Here is an 18307-nt window from a genome sequence, read left to right on the forward strand (position 1 = left end):
CTATCTCCTGCAACATATTGCTGTTCAAATCACTTTGCAGAATGAAACGACAACATCCAGACTTATATTCAAAATGGTTCTAATTTCCAGCTGCTACACCTCCAATCTCTTCTAGATTTCCATGTGATTTCCTAATTTTATCTCTCCATGTCAACCTTTCCTTTTCTCTCCTTAACTACCTGTCCTTTCCACTTGATTGTTTTCATCTCTTTCAGTTCCTTCCTCACTCTCTTCCTTTTTCTATCTGTGTTCCTCATCTCTTCTTTCCCCCTCTCTTTAACTCTATTTCTCTCATTTCCTAGCCTTCTTTCCTCTTCCCTTCTTCCTCTCCTCCTCCTCACGTCTCCCCATTAGCCCACACACATGCAGCCATAAGTCAATTAAAGTAATGGTTTTTATTCTCTCTTCCTATTATACTGTCTGCGACTGCATTCATGATGGACTTAAAGTCATTACACTAAGCTGTAGGTCTGTGTGTGTGTGTGTGTGTGTGTGTGTGTGTGTGTGTGTGGGTGTGTGTGTGTGTGTGTGTGTGTTTGCAAAGCCTAAGCTAATTAGGTAGCGCCCATGGCACAGCCAGCTACAATGGCAGACCAGGGAAATGTTAGAGAGATAAGGCTGAACATACTAACACATAAACACAAGGATTATTGTAATGACTTCACACATCACGGACAGGCAAACACACATGCACCAATACATAGGAACATGCTAATGTAGAATGGCAAAACATGTACTTTGCTTTATCACATGATATTTCTACCGTTTATTCTTCCTCTTATAAATGCTTCAATTAACAAAAAAAACTCTCTGTAATTTCCTCCCTCCCTTTCATTGACTTCTTCCTTCCTTATAGTCATTCATTCAGAAAAATAGTTTGTTGTACTTCTGCATATGATGTACCTTCTCCCACTTAACAAGTTTGGAGAGTGATAACTTTTCCATTTGTTGAGGAAAGCTAGTTTGACGGTGTCTGCATCTCATTTAGCTGCTGAACAGATGGCCAATAAATATAAAGGATAGCCATGAGAATAAATTACTCCCACACACAAACAAGAAGTTACACTCACACATCCACAACGCACCTCTGTACACAGAGAATTACAACTACACATGTATATACACAAGTTATATTACCACAAGCCCGAGACACACAAACACACAGAAAATTATAACAACTAAAAAAATGTGTCTATAAATACGCATAGAAAATTGCACCAACACACACACTCATTTCTGCTTGTGTAATTGAAGCAAAAACTGTTTTCAGCTGGGCCGTAAAATCTATTGGCTCCAGACTCACACATGACATCAGGTAGCTGTGTGTGTGTGTGTGTGTGTGTGTGTGTGTGTGTGTGTGTGTGTGTGTGTGTGTACGCGCACACAATCTGTGATAAATCGTCTCTATAGGTAATAAACAACACAACGTACTTTTCCATAGGGAGTCGCCTTGCTTTTCAGAAGATGTTTGTGTGTGAGTGTGTGTGTGAATGTGTGTGTGCGTGCGCATGTTTCCTAAGAGCCCCAGTTACTGCCTCTTACACAAAGAACCATAAATACAGCTACTTCAAACCTTTTATTGAGCAGAGTAGGCACTCCCTGTTCCTATCCTTCATCCACTCGTTCCCTCCTTTTCACTTACCAAATTCTTCTTCTCTCTTTTTTTCTGCATCACCTATTTCTCTGTTTTTGTCAATTTTCCATCTTTGGCTTTTATTCTTTCCCTAACCCTGTGTCTCTGTGATTTTACATACTGTCCTTTGTGAGAATCTCTCCCTCTGCATCCATTTTCTTTTCTTTTCCTCACCCTTCACTTGTCTACCATCTTCTACTTTTCCTACTTTTGTTACTTCACATATGCACCTGTTCCTCCCACAACACTTTTCTGTCACTGGTTGTCAAGACTGACAGAGTAGATACTTACTGCATGCAGAATTTAAAATTCCATGCAGAAATTAGCATTTTCTGATGCATATATTCTTTCCCCCCCATATCTGCATCCTTTCATCCTGCATCTCTTTACCTCTCCAAGTTAAATCTTCTGCCCACAAACAACTAAAATAAATAATGGGTTGTGGTTAGTGATATTTGGATTGTTAAATGAGGAGGCAACATTTTTGCATTCAACCTGTCTTACATTTCCGCCATAATATGAGAAAACGACAACAATTCACTGTAATTAGATTCATACATTTTTGTACAGTGCAATTTTGAGACCCAACCCAGGCTCTGAAAAGTATTGCCAGAGACAAAGACAGCGTTTTCTCTGAGATAAGACTCAACAGGACAGATATTGTGAAAAGTCATAGATTGTAATTTTGTACTGAACTGAAAGTATTTTGCGTTACACAGACGTTATCTGAAACAATTGTACTTGTGTCTTGTTGAATGCTCACATAGAAAACTCAGAGACTCACAATGAACACCTCGTTCGCATATGCATGTACTGTAGATGAGGCATGTTATGTAGCTCATGCGGTGGCTGTGCTTTTCAGTTTCTTGATGCTGCTGATTCTGGTTTTGTTTTAGAAAATCACATTCTGTTGCATGCTCAAACTGCATATCTACCAATAAAAGACCTTTTTCACAGCAGACACTTTGACTTGTTGTAGTAGGACAATCAGGTGTATTTAATAGCATTATAGGTACAATAGGTCTATTAAGAGGATAGAGCTCCCACTCAATTCTATGCACCAAGTACGCTAAGCATAAATGTATGCAGAAGCTTTCTACAGTATTTTTATGAAACAGTACATGCCTATCTTAAAGTACATACTGTATGTTATTCTTGTGAGCTTTCTATGGTATTATGGGGGTCCTAAAATTCGAGATTTTAAAATTCAAATGCTGGCATTGGCCCGTTACAAAACTAGGCCTGTGAGGTGTCTTTCAAAAGCTATATATAACTCTCATATCAAAAGCTATAGTAAGAGACTGGAATGAGAAGAGGGAATGTAAGTGAAGTAAAGAAGTGATAGCCAGGCAGGAGCGAGCAAATGAATGAGGCTGAGAGAACAAGAACAAGACACAGAGGAGCAGGCTTAGAGCAGATAGAGAGGTGTGTGTGTTTTATGGGGTAACATGTCGGTCATATAGGTGTGTGTGAGAAATGGGTCTCGGTCTCAATGCAGCAAGGGCTGATGCAGCATAACAATAAGTTCACACACGCACTGCATACACACACACACACACACGCACAAATATACAGTTTGTCAGAAAGGATCCATACAGGTATGCATGTAGGAATACATGTACACAAACATTTACAAGTATGTAAATGGACATAAACATGCTAGCTTGTACACAACCACGCGCACGCACACACTCATTCGTTGCTTCCCATGGGTATATTAACAGCAGTAATGATGCTGTGGCCTTACGTTTGTGTGTGTCTGTGTGTGTGCATGCATGCATGTTCGTGTAACACTATTAGTGTGCTGTGGGTGGAGTAGCTATTAACATAAAGGATGGTTTTATATAGCACAAAACACTCCTCCACTGTAAAAAGACTAGACCTCCAACACATACAAACACACAGCCACAAACATACACTCACAGTAATGTCCTAATTTGTTAAGAATATTTTAAGTACACAACTAATTTGTTATGTACTTGAGACATTAAAGAAAGGGGGAGGAGAGAGAGGAGAGGGAAGAAGAGAAATGTTTGCATGTGTAGAGAAGAGAGACATGGAAAAATATGCATGGACAGACAGAGATACAAAAAGAGAAAGGACAGACAGATACAGGGACAGTTAAAGCAGAAGAGAGAGAGAGAGACAGAAAAACAATACACATCTACAGTAAGAGAGAAGACAGCCGAGAGAATGAAGACAGGGGGGAAGTGAAATGAAGGACTTCTCCACTCCTTTACACTGCCAATACAGAATGCTGTCCATGCAATCACAGTGCCCCCTATTGACAGCCTATAAAATACCATTCTGGATATTGGCAAAACCACATGCCATACAGGTTGAAGTTTTCTCCATTTTCATTTTGGTTGTGTCTGTCTCTATAGTACACTGGCATGTAAGGGTGAAGGGTGATTGGAGCTTTGGATGGGTGGGAGGAAACTAGGTACATGTACTTGTTCTTGTGTCCAGCTCTGTTTGATAAACAGTTCTTCTACCGTAGGCATAAGGAAAGAGGTTGCCATTTCTGAATATAGGTGTTCCAATCAGTCCAAATCATTACACACTTCAATTACATATGTATGCTGCTCACATCCCAACATGTGTGATATGATACACCTGCATGGTGCAATGTTTTAAAGACCTGTGCTACTGAGGAATGACTCAGATGTAGCACTGAGGTAATCGGGTGTTAACAAAAAGGTCTCAAATGACAGCAACTCCCTTCACAAACAAGCTGAAATTGTAAACACACATGCATGTATATGCCAATAAAACTGGGTTTCAGCGTAATACAAGACTGTTATGTGGGTGAAATAAAGCTGGATTTATGCTTCTTTGTCAAGGTGTTACAGCAGTCACATAATAGATTCTTCCAGTGAGGAAACTGATTCATAGCTCAACTATACTAGCCTCGTGAGACCATCCTGATCTCGCGAGCTCCAGTTTTCCACTCGCAGATCAGTCTGGCATTTTGAGATAGAGAGCCGTTCGCCAAATGACCGACCAATCAGCGTTGGTTTTGAGGCGGGTTTAAGTGTGACGCAACGAGAAGCGACTGTTCAGTCTAAACCATAGACTGTTAATAATATACAGTCTATGGTCTAAACAACATGGCGGCTTCCACGGATGAGATGAGCGTAGTAAGTTTTATCCGAATTAGAAAATATTCCTTCATTGAAAGGAGAGCAAAAAACGGCACTGGAGGCTTTTCTCGGAGGAAAAGATGTTTTTGCTCTTCTCCCGAATGGTTTCGGCAAGAGTTTGATACGTCCTGATCTCAAGAGTCAAGAGTTTGACCGCCCTGATCTCGCCAGCTATCTGGCGGAGTCAGGTTAGTGATAGACAGATGGTTTATCCAACCAGCTAACCAGTATTTTCGCCCCTTCCCAAAAGTTCTCCAACGGAAAGCGGAGTCAGGTTACAACTATACTGCAGCTGAAGATTAAAGCTATAATGTGTAGTTTCTGCCGCCCCCATGAGGAATTCTAAGTAATGACAACAAAACTGTCGGCGCGTCCACATGATACAAGCCTTCCATGACCGCGCACGCAAAGCTTTAATGGCAGAAGGATTTTCCTAAATGTATAGACTCATACAAAAATCACTTATGAACCGCTAGAAGTGTGTGGCAGCATCTGTATCTGTAGAGACCCTGCTCCCTCTGCCTGCATTTTGTCTCTGGGCGTCAGCCTTTGGGCACTGGGTGTGCAGCCCCTAGCGTCAAGAATTCATTATGAACCCAAAAAACATAACATGTGGTGTATATCACAGATAATGTTTCACTTCACATATTATATTATATAGTCATTTTAATTGCTCTGACCCAGATTCAGGGTTATTAATATATTTCAAAAATGAAATATCCTCATTAGAATTTCTTTAAAACAACATGTATATGTAATCTAGACATCTGATAAACTCTCACCTCACAACCAAATTTAGCCAGATTTTGAAGTCAATGACCTCCAAATCCCCAAATGAAAACTTACTGGCATTTATTCTTTATGAATGTGTTGCATGATTATTGTTGGGGATTCACTTTCTGTTTGTATAGCCCATTTCTAAACTACAATGAAATCTTTACAACCAAGTAAAATCCAGCAAGACTAAATGGTAAAGGAGGCATAGCACAACTACTGCTACTGAATAAATAAGTCAGTTAATAAATCAATCAATGCAAAGCATAATACAACCTCTGTGGAAGATGATAAATAAATAAAAAAACAGAGTGGTTGCTTGAGAGGTACAGAAACAGTACCAATCACAGTTCTTGTGGTCTCCATGTTGTAATTCCATAGCCCCTGAAGTAACATTTCTGTGGAGAGCCTCCAAATGCGGCTATTCAACACCCAAACCCCTGCTTTCACTATTTATATTTACAACAAAGTGATTTAAAGGCTTTAAGTAAACATCTACAATATACTGTAGATTAAAAAAACAACAAGACTGAGTGATAGAGTGAAAGAGAAAGAGAGTCACTACATCGTGCAGTACTTTATACACAAACACACTAGACAAGTCTGCCATGCTAACTGCTAAATAATTTAAATCTCATTCTTGTTTTTAATAGGCATCAGCCAGTGACAATTTATTTCAACTGACAAATTCATTTTTTAAGCGAGTGACTTTCATAAAGTTGCTATCCCAGTCCTCCAATTTCTGTTTACATTTCATGTTGTGACACACTTTGTACATTTCCTGCTCTTTTAATCTCTCTCTCTCTCTCTCTCTCTGTGTGTGACATCCTCTTCTTTTCTCCCTCCCTCATCTCGCTCCATTCCCTTCTTCTCTTCTATCCACACAAGTGTTGCTCTGTTGTTCGCTCTTCATCTCCCTCAGATTGGAGCAGAATTCCCGTTGGAATCTTGAACCGCATTTAATCAGCAGCTTTCCAGTTTTCCCAGCTTCCCACTCACTCACACACTCACATTATAAAATATTACACTCTCTCTCTTTTTCTTACTCCACCATCGTCAAGATTATGCTAAAACATGGAAACAAATACACACACACACAGATATGTGTGTGTGTGTGAGAAATTAAATTCTCCAGTACACGTGCTGCAGTGATTCGGCTGTCACATAAAAGAAAGGAAAAAAAACAAACAGACAAAGAGTCTACAGCAACACCCGCAGCTCTGTGAGGCTGCAATGCTCACTGTAAAGCAGATTGTAAGTGCCAAAGTTTGTGGTTTATCCTCAGCAGTCGTGTTTGAGTAAATGTAAAAGTGGTAGTGGTTGGTGTGGCAGTGCCAGTCTTGCTTACAATGAATATGTTGACATGCTGATGTTTGTCACATAATAACCAGGATTGTCATTATTTTGCAGGTGTTTAATCATAAACCAAAGTATTACACACACCTTGACCTGATGGTGATGGTGGAAAAATCAAGGGATCAGAAATTATTATTATGCTGCTTCATCCGGTGGGGACCATGAATGTCTGTGCCAAAATTCATGGCAATACATCCAATATTTATCAAGATATTTTAGTTTGGATCAAAGTGGTGGACTGACCAACTGATAGGCATTGCCAGACCTAGAATATGTCATTAGTGAGGACACATCACAGCATTTTGTATAACCATCTGCAAACTATGTTTTGGATATTGAAAAATCTGTAGTTTATGGGCGAGTTTTGCTCATTTGCAACCTTTGTTTTATGGAAACACTATTAGCTCAGTCGCCTGGCTGCTCTCAATTAATACTCACACATACTCATACAATCATTGTGATGGGAAAAACACAAAACACACACACACACACACACACACACACACACACACACACAATTCAAACACCTCAGGGCCATGACATCTCAAAGAGGAGTCACACAAGCTAACAGGTGACAGAGGTAAAGCAAAATCCAGAGAAAAATTAAATTCTAGTGAAGGCAGATGGTGTGTTTTAAGGGATTTAGACCTGAGGTTGTTCTAGGAATACACACAAACACACACACATGGACATAATCACAGATGCTGGGTAGATCTTAGACATATGTTGGGGTCCATCCAAACTCAGCAGGGGATGCTAGAAGCAAAAAAACAGTTGCTTCTATCTGTCTTTCAATTCAATTCAATTGTATTGTCATTGACACAATGTGCAGGCACATACAGTACATGTAAGTAATGAAATGTAGGTCAGTGGCTTACAACAAACAGTGCGGGCAGTGGGCACATACACAGTAGATTAAAAAAAACAATATTATTAACATTATTTACAGACTCAGAATTATTGATAAACTCTGCGAGTGAAGTAAGATGTATCTAAGGAGTAGAAAAAGAAATAGGACAGCAGATGGGACTATAAACTATTGTGCACGGGTAGGCATGTTTGTACTTGTGTTTGTGCATGAGAGCGCCAAGGTGTGTATGTGTCTTTATACAAATAAAAGGATTGAGCCTACCTTTGCAAGAAGGCTTAGGGGTTCTCGGCAAGAAGGTGGCAGTGCTTCCTGTGCCAGGTCAGGTACTTCCTGTTGTAGGTACAGTTCTAACATGGATGCCAGCTGAGACAGACCTTGTTTCTTCTGCTCAGACATGGAATTTAGGTCTGTAAGAAAAATATAAAAAGCTACTGACTATGTCTGGAAAGACACACAAAGACCGACAAGACACAGAAATACACTAATCTCTTTATGTTCCCAACATGTCTGGTGAGAGGTTAAATATGGTGGAGAGCAACCTTTTTTTATTTTTTATTTTACTGCACTGGCATTAGACTCACTCACATAGACACGCTTGGCGGAGAAACTTACGTGATTCATGCTCCTCCAAAGTGTAGAGCTCCTCACTACTGCTCTTAGATGGACTTAACTAGAAAGAAAAATAAGAGGGGGCCTTAACATGTTATTATAGTTTTAAAGAATTATTTTTCTGCTATTGTTACACATTATGTGCAGTAACCCCATATTTTTGCTGTTGCATGAAATCCTTGAAAAGTTTAACTTCTCAGGCACTTACAAAAGCAGAAAATGGAAATTTCCTTCTTAAATCTTAAAAATTAGCGGGAGTAAACACTTGAATATCCAGAAAAATCCAAAGCAAGGTTTTCAAAGCACAGCAGCAATGTACAGCCCACCACAACTAACAAAAGGAAAGGCACGAGTAGCCATTTTTATTGTATATTTCTTCACCAGTAAAAACTCCACAAACATACCAAGGCAAAGATGAGTCTCGCAGCCAGACGGACTGAGTCAGTGGGAATTCTGGGTAGGAGGCTTTGCAGACATTTGCACTCTCTCTTATGGCTAGACCATGCTTGTTTCTGTGGGAGAAGGGCATTTTTAACAAATTAATTCACACACACACACACACACACACACACACACACACACACACACGATGTGAGTCATAGGAAGTCTGTGAGAGTGAGTTTGTATACCTGGCAAGTGATATTGCAGTAGCGAGCCATCTTGCACTGGGAACACCGCAACAAGGTCTCACATCTAGACAGACGGAGAGAAAACAAAATAGTTAATTCTGCACAGATTGTCAACTGAGCTTCCACAAAGAGGAATCTGTTACCCCAAAGAAAAGAAAATGATTCAAAAGCTTCACGGTTATCAAAAAGCTCTCAAGACCGGAGGTAGAAAAAATGTTTAAGCTTTTCTCAACTAGTGAATGACTCAGGGAGCTGGAATGGGACCAGCACTTTAGATTTCTAAAATCACTGATGTCAAACTTTCATTTCTGTTGCAGCACTTTAGTGTTTGGATAAAAAACGGTTCCATTCGTGGCCGGGATGGATCAGTGGGTAGAGCAGGCGCACATATATTTAGAGGTTTATGCCTCGACGCAGAGGTCCAGGGTTCGACTCCGACCTGGGACGATTTCCTGCATGTCTTCCCACTCTCTCTCCCCTTTCTCACCTGTCCTGTCCACTAAAGGAGGAAAAGCCCAAAAAATTATCTTAAAAAAAATAAAAAAATAAATAACGGTTCCACTGCTCCACATACAAAACCTTTTTGGTCTGCAACACTAACATAAGCACTTATCTACTCAAGCAACCTTTTTGTTCCTGCCATTGTCTTGACCTTTTCCCATGTAACAACCTCGTCTTATCCTTTTCTATATGCTGTAAGTTGACTGTGTGCATCCATTATCTAGTTTTATCCACCTCCCCATCTTCTTTTAGATTGTCTAAGAGCAATACATTAGGTACACTCTCCTCACTGTCACAGCCTGTTAGTATCACAGCACTTGCATGTGTCGGAGCGTCAGTGTGCGTATGCTTGTGTGTGTCCACTTGTGGTGTTTATGTCTGTTTTTGTGTGCATTTCCTGCCTCCAAGGTCCGCTGTGTCTCAGAGTGACACTGCTGTCCTTTCCAGTTTGCCTGTCAAGTCTGATAACAAGCCAGAGCACAGCAGTGTCTGTCTGCTTCACACAGCCAATTACAGTCAGTACAGAGAGCAACAAACAAACACACTCTCTCACACACACACACACAGTCATAGGAAGACTGTCAGAGTGAGTTTGCATAGGCCGATATGATCCATATAGATTATATACATATTTTTTCGACTGGCAACCCAGAATGCTTGGTACCTTGCTTTCAATTTTGTATTTTGTGTGATGGATTTCTGTGCATTACTAGTGTCATCCCTACATTAGAGCGTAGGAGAATCAGGGTTATCAGAGAAGCCTGAGGCTCGTTTGGCATGAGCTCATATACAGTACGAAATCACTGTGTGGTTTATCATATGATGACTGATAAGAGAAGCAGAGAAAATGATAAACTATTGCTAATTAAATCTGACAATGGATGGTATTATGAGCTTACACACACAAAATTAGGTAATGGAACACATGTTGTGATGGATGTTAATACATTAGCCCAGGGCTTATCGTACTTATTATGGGACATTTAATTAGATTGGACATACTTATGAATGCTGTAAGTAGCATTAGAAGAACCTTAAAGGCAAGATCAGACATATAATATGAACACACACTTACTCACACAGTGTAGGTCTGACAGAAGGCTGTTGCCTGTTAACATTAGCGTCAGAAGTTGAGTGTTTCCTCTGTTTATCAGTGCATGACCAGACTGGACTGTTGTATTTGGCTCAAGGCCCCCGAAGGCTTCAACAAGTTTCTAAAACACACTTTATTCTCACACTCTATTCTGTTCTCTTCTTCTCACCCTCTTAGCTGCTGGGATTTACAGCTTTCCTCTACCTCCTTCTCCTCCCTTACTTCTTACCGCCCCTCGTTATGCCGCTGTGTCTTATTTGCGATGACCTTTCTAGCCTGAATCCCAATGGTTAAATTTATAGTCTCACTTTAGGACAGAGGTCCATTCATGTTGAGACCAACCAGAAACAGGGAAACCACCCACAGCTTAAGAAACACATGCCTGCAGTATGAGACACAAAGCAATAACAACAGATAGGAGCAGGCCAGACCCAAACACAGCCAGGTTCTGTGCAGCTTCGACACATGAACTGAGAACATAACTCAGACACTAAGAGTTTGGTCACATCACAAGCTGCCAGCCGCAGGAAGTCGATCCATCTTCCATAATCCCAGACAGGAAGGCTGATGCTGACCACACCATTTTTAGTTCTATGCTTAACTTTGTGGGAAATGTTGCCCCTCGGGTAGCTGAAAGAGCTATACTGTGTTCATGGACATGTCATTTAGAAATCAGGTACAGTAGATTTCCATAACTTCCACAAAAACCCATCACAATCTGCTTAAAAATGAATTATATCATAAATACCAGTATTATTTATTGAAACATAAAATCTTTAAATATATCAAGGAGCTACAATTCTCAACTACTACTATGACGCTTGACTGTAAAATGCATGAACATGTCTGTGGGAATTAGAGGATGGATACCCGAACCGAGTACCCAACAGGCCGGGCCGGGTTCGGACAGATATTTAGAAATGATGTTCGGGTTCGGGTCGGGCTCGGTCACATCAGCGCGATAAGGCATTGAACATTTTAAATTTAAAAAAGCTTATTATGTATGTGCGGGCCTGTGTTAACATGCGCTTGTTGCGCTGATGTGCTCATCTGCTGTTGACATTTCCGCATGCCTTCCTACAGGTTACTGCTCTGTCGGACGTGGGCCGGGCCGGGCTCGGACAGAAAAATGCGGCCCGATCCGCACTCTAGTGGGAATCCATGCTGTAAGTAATGCGAAGAAGCGAAAAGAGCTGGAAACACAATATAAAAAAAACTCAGCGTAGTCATTTCCAAAATACATTTAATGGGGAGGCAAATCAATTGTTCTAATGGGCTATTTTAACCACTGAAAGGAGATTCACGTACCAGTGTTTAAAACCATGCAACAATCATTTTCAGTCAAAAACTGCCAAAATTTAGGATTTTGCTGTATATTATTTTTTAGGGCTGTCAATCGATTAAAAAATGTAATCTAATTAATTACATACTCTGTGATTAATTAATCGCATACATAATTAACGGTGCCTGAACTGATACTTTTTAAGAAAGTAAAAAAAGAAAAGAAAAAAAAAAGGGTACTAAACAACAGTCGGTGACATTAAAGAACAGCTTGTTTATTGCTAAGGCCATATGGTCAAAATGAAATTTAATAATAATGTATAACAATAACAATAACTTATTTCACTAGTAAATTGCTATTGAACGACAAAAACAACAACCAGATAGGAAAAGGACATTTACAATAACTTCAAATGCACCATGAGGCTGTAGTTTACCAGTTTCATTGAACGCACCGTCTGTGTTGTTTCTCCGACGGCAGCTGCAGATTGTTACATACCGGTGTTGAATCCTCTACAGTTAACACAGTCAAACTTTACACCGTTTAGCGTTAGCTGTCAGCAGTTTAACCGTTTTTAATCCAGCTACTAGCTAGCGGTAGGCTAACGTTAGCTGCTGTCGAGTGTAGTGTTAACTAGCGTCACATGCAGCGGTGTTTGTGTTTCCTGTATCGTCTGTTTCAGAGCATCAGAGAGAAGCGCAGACATATCAGTGGCACCAGATTTTCGTCTGTATGCAAACGTCAATATGGAATGGATTAATCTGCGTTAATTTTTTGAACGCGTTATTTTTTCTCAGATTAATTAATCGAAATGAACGCGTTATTTTGACAACCCTAATTATTTTGTATATAAATGTTAATGTAATTAATTATGTTTATTTCTTTGTCTGTTGGACAGCACAATATATCTTATATCTAAATGTTATGAATGAATTCTTAAAAACCATTGTAAAAAAAAAAAGTCATGAGGCAAAGAAGAAATTGATTAACTTGTAATGAAAATTGTAAGACTTTATGATGTTAAAATAACTGACCTGGTAGAGCGTGCACCCCATGTACAGGGGCTCAGTCCTTGTCACAGCAGCCGCGGGTTCGACTCCGACCTGCAGCCCTTTGCTGTATGTCATTCCCCCTCTTTCTCTCGCCTTTCACATCTTCAGCTGTCCTATAATAAAGGCCTAAAATGCCCAAAAAAATAATCTCAGTGTCACAGTGTTTTCGCACTACATTAATTTGCTGTACAGCTTCTCTCAAATGACTCCTGTCTGGGCTGTTCAGGCCTGGTAGCTAGCAACAGCCATCCGTCTAATCAGAAAAGCCATCTAAAATCATTCAGACTACAGCAGTTACCAATATTTGTTAATTACATTAAATTAACATAATTTACAAGACGGTTCTGACAGATAGGAATGCGCAATCTGATGATATATGCCAGAAATTTGATTTTGCCATACCGTTCCTACTGGGGAATCTACCCCAGGCCATTGTAGGTAATGTTGTAAATCAATGAGCAGGACAGTTTTATGGAAATATTGAGTGTGCAGGACTTCTGCATCAATGGGATGAAGTAGCTTGATTTGCCAGGCCCCTAGCTCACTGGATTGGCCAAAAACAGACATTCCCATATGGTTATTTTATTTGCAAGGTTTCTCAAATTGAGTTAACAAAGATATTACTTTATCAAAAGATGTATATCAAATACTACTGTCAGGGCTTATAGTAATGAAATATGGATGCAACAACTGAGTCACTGAGAGGAGAGAAAGAGAGAGAGACAGAAACCCAGACGGAATATTAGTCTTATACTGTTTATGTAGTTACTAAGCCACATTAATGCAAAGTTGCACCACAGCAACTGTTGTTATGGTGACCGCTTTTAGGCTCATAGGCTCTCAGCATTTCCAAGGTATCCACTTCAACCAGGCCTGTAGTCAAGTCCACCTTTGTCGAGTCCAAGACAAGTCCAAGACCAGGACTAGTCGAGACCGAGTCAAGACAGAGTCCAAAGAGGTTTAAGTCCAAGTCAAGACCGAGTCCAAATGAGACAATACCGAGACAGAAAAAAAAGAATCCTCTTCAAGACCACTCAATTACCTGTTTATAATTTATGTGACATGAGAGACATTATATCTTCTACTTTAAGATTTATTTTAAAGATTTATTTTAAAGTAGTAGATTTATTTAGTAGTTTTAAAAAATTATTTCTAATAACCAATAAGAAAGTGCAGAGTAACACACCATAGGATCAAATTAGGCCATATTATTTAATTAAAATATAAAATGTTCCAATTCTTGAACGTATTACTTGTCCTGAAGAATTCATAGTACTCGCTGACATTGTGTCTGTGGCCAAAACGAAAATGATTGATGCCTGATGATTGAGGTATATGACGCAGCCAGGCGTATACCAGGTGACCAATCTCAATGCCTGTTCTAGATTGATTTTGAATTAAACTAATACCTGTTTTCTGAACAAGCGCGATTCATCTATGGTTTTGTTTTGAAGGAGAAAATTACTTTAAAACAAAAGCTTATAGTGCTGGACTCGGTCGAGACCAACTAGAATATTAGGCGAGTCCAAAGCCTGAGTCAAGCCTGAGTCCACATACCAACGAGTCCGAGACAACAGAAAAGCATCTCGAGTCTGGACTTGAGTACTACAGCCCTTACTTCAACACACACACACACACACACACACACACACACACACACACACACACACACACACACACACACACACACACACACACACACACACACACACACACACACACACACACACACACACACACACACACACACACACACACACACACGATGAGGTTATATCTTGGCTAAACTTTCCTCTCGGTAAGGGTTATAAGACTTGTCTCATTGCAAGTAGAAGAACAGGGGTCCGTTCCAGGAAGGAGGTTTAACAAACTGAGTCTAACCCTGATGTCTGAGTTGATTTACCCTGAGATGGGAAACTTTGAGTTTTCGGTTCCAGAACAGCTGATTTGAGTTGGTTCAATCAACTCGGAGTAGGTTGACTTAGGGTTAAGCGCATGCACCACCACTATAAAAAGGCAGTATGAATGGAGCCATGATTCTACGATTCACCATGGTAACAACCACAAACAAACGGGTTGGCGGAAATACCCATGCGCACAAACGAGTTTTAACATGCATTTCGTTAAAAAAGCAAGACAGCGGCTGCTGCTGCAACAGAGAGAGAATTGGTGTGGGAGAAAATTGCTGCTTGAGTCAATGCGTAAGCATTAACAGTGTATTAATTTCATATTTAAATCACAGTTAACTTATAATATTACTGGCGAAAACTGGAATTGTATTACACCTATAATTTCATTTGGGTGCAATCCTGAGGGCAAAAAAGTAAACTACTACTAATCCCATTCTGAGGCTGCAGCACCATGTCATTAACAGAACTATAATGTATAATCATTTATTTCTTTTTAATGGCTCTCACTGGTTTGTGTCCAGGGAACACTACAAAAACGTTTAAAAAATGTTTCAGAGCGAGTCACACTTTTCTGACGGCTCTGCATACAGTGGCTTTACTATTACAGTATGATCCGCTACACTGTTATAAAGAAAACTGCCGTTTGCAAAAAACATAATGCGACACAAAGAATCTGCTGGAAGTTAAAGCCTGTCCACGATGGTTGATGTTAGTGATATGAGGACAGATAAGGTATCTACATATCTAATGGACTGTGATAAAAAAAATGTGGAAATGAAAATACATTTAGTCGGGACTTAATATCATCTCCCGACGTAAACTCTGTGAATTAATACAGCTTTGTCATCAACGGGATCGTCGACAAAAGGACATGACATGTTTGAGAAAAAAACGTTTTATAATCTGCCTAACATAAACCAATACGTTTTTTTATTCATGGAGATAACAAACTGCATTAAAATGCGCCTGATACAGACTGAATGAATGAATGAGGAAATGAGAGAGAAGAAACCTCAAGTTTCTTTCAGTCTCCTCCCTCCGACACTGTGTCAGAGGGAGGAGACTGAGAGAAACTCAAGGTTTCTTGAAGAAAACCTGCTCCCGACCAGGTTAAGTTCACAGACTCAGTTACCATAGTAACTGACTCTGAGGTTAAGTTACCTCCCTTTCTGAAACAGAAAACCCAGAGTTTCCATCATCTCAGGGTTAACAAACTCAGAGTTTTCACTAAACCTGCTTTCTGAAATGTACCCCTGGACAGTAGAAATGTGACACATCAATGTTGATTATTGGCTAAATCTCTCCAATCTGAACAGGATTTCACTAAAATCTCAAACTATAGCTCCATAACAACAACAACAACTACCACAACACATTTTTCTATAGTAACATCTTGTAGTTCAACAGTTCAGAACTGTTCTTTCAACTGCCTGTTTCTTAGTGAATCAGTAAGCAAACACCCACACACATTCTGTGCCGTTCACACACATTATTCCTTGATTCAAATACACAGAGACGACTCTGTTCTGGCCTCTAGGCGATAACAAACAAGAGTTCAGAACATATGCTGCTACAGTACACATAGTATGATACACACACTGATTTAACATAGTTCAAATATAGATGTGGAAAGCAACAACAGAGCAAGATGGATCAAAATAATCCGGAAAAGACGGCAAGAAAGATATGAACTACCTCAGTCTTCGTCAGTTCATTAGTATGCAAGAGAAACATACTTTCTTGTTTATTAACAATAATCATTTTTATACAAAGATTATAATTTCTCCCATGAAGCCCATCTGTCTCATCCTCAGCCATGTTCTCTTTTATGTTCCCTGTTTTCCTCTGTCATCTCCCTCCCTCTCTTCACCCCTTTATTTCCCTCTCACTTTCTTTCCACTGCCTTTTTTGCCCTTCTTCTCCCTTTGTGTCAGATTTTGTGTGAAGTGTGGTCTTCTGGATGGCAGGTCCATGGTTGGACTGCGGGCACACAAGGAAAACTCATGAATAACATTAGATGGGTTTCATTAGGAACATGCAGAAGGCAGAATTAAAAAATAGACACATTCTCCCTCTCTCTCTCTGCAGCCCCTCCTCTTCCTCTTAATGTCATACTCTCTTATGTTCTTTTTTTCTCTTTTCCCCCCCTGAACATAGTCATTGGGTCATTCTCTCTTTCGTGCCTTCGTCTAGGACTCTTATATCCCACACACTCAAAATATCTTTATTTAAAAACGTAACCGTTATCACACCACCACAACTAACAGTTTGGATGATCAATTAACCGTTTAAGTTGTGTACTGAGCAAAAATTGCAAACATTTGCTGGATCCAGAAAAAATAAGGGCTTGCTGCATTATTGTGCTTTATATTTTATTTTACATTTTCATTTTAAATGGAATTTTGTTGGATTGTTGACTGTCGGTTGGACAAAATAATTAGTAATTATTAGTTATTAATAATAGATTCTGGTGAAATAAGATGGGCATTTTACTTCTTTTTTTTTTTTACATTTGATTTACTGACTAATGTGAATAACTGTTAGTTGTAGCCCTAATCAAGATCACTGTAATTATTACAAGGAGCGCCATGTATTTTCTTAGAGACAAAAAGCAGAGAGCCATTAGATACATAACATCACTTATTGCAAAGACAATGAATCCCTTTTCTAATAGAGAAACCTGAATGCTTTAACTTCATGTTATTTTGTTCAAATTAAACATGATCTACCTCTTAATAAGCCAAAGTAGTGCATGTTCTAAAAATATAAAAAGGCAAACTTTTTTCATATAATTATGAAACACGTTTTAAAAAGAAGTCTGTGAGATAAATTAGATAGACAAGTATTTTATATTAGATACATAGTATAGTATGTATACTACTGTGCCTTCTGTTTTTCTTGTTTTCCTCCTTAAAACAAAAGCAGTATCTTTTTTTAACCTTGCCAACTACACAATTCTTAAGTTGCAAACATGCTTTCATTATCAACTCCTGTAAAGGTGTTGTTTTTTAAAGGATAAAGGCCTTGTGCATGGACACATGATATGACTGAAATGAGAAAGGGAATCATGAAGAAACACAAAAAGAGAAAAACAAGAGTAAAGAACATAAAACTGTCACCAGACAACAGAGGAAGTGACTGAAAGATGCAGATTTTCCCCATTGATATGCAAGAGCACAGATGTGTGCACTCACATGTGTGTATATGTGGTCATTTGTGTTAAGTCTATGCTATCAGACACCTAATTAGGCCTACCTCAGCATGTCTCTGTTGGTGTGGGTGTGTGTAGCATGGTAATTAATTTCCCGTGAGTACTAGCTGCTGTGCTGCAGCCATGAGAGATATTTTGTTCTGTGCTTGTGTGTGTGTGTGTGTGTGTGTGTGTGTGTGTGTGTGTGTGTGTTAATTAGTGGGGTCCTCTTTTCTGGGCTGTCCAGTCGTGCCTGAGTGAATT

At 39.5% G+C, this 18307-nt stretch overlaps 1 protein-coding gene across 1 annotated transcript in view; it reads right to left on the reverse strand.

Moving 5' to 3' along the window:
- smyd3 (SET and MYND domain containing 3) overlaps positions 1–18307 on the reverse strand; it is an 85484-nt gene that overhangs the window by 54729 nt on the left and 12448 nt on the right. Inside the window, exons 2-5 of the mRNA XM_031314067.2 lie at positions 9016–9079; positions 8791–8898; positions 8390–8447; positions 8039–8184 (exon numbers count right to left, since the gene is read on the reverse strand). Of these exons, the coding sequence (XP_031169927.1) occupies positions 8039–8184; positions 8390–8447; positions 8791–8898; positions 9016–9079 (376 nt within the window). The remainder of the gene's footprint in view (positions 1–8038; positions 8185–8389; positions 8448–8790; positions 8899–9015; positions 9080–18307) is intronic.

This window comes from Sander lucioperca, chromosome 3 (genome assembly GCF_008315115.2).
Source record: "Sander lucioperca isolate FBNREF2018 chromosome 3, SLUC_FBN_1.2, whole genome shotgun sequence".
NCBI lineage: Eukaryota > Metazoa > Chordata > Actinopteri > Perciformes > Percidae > Sander > Sander lucioperca.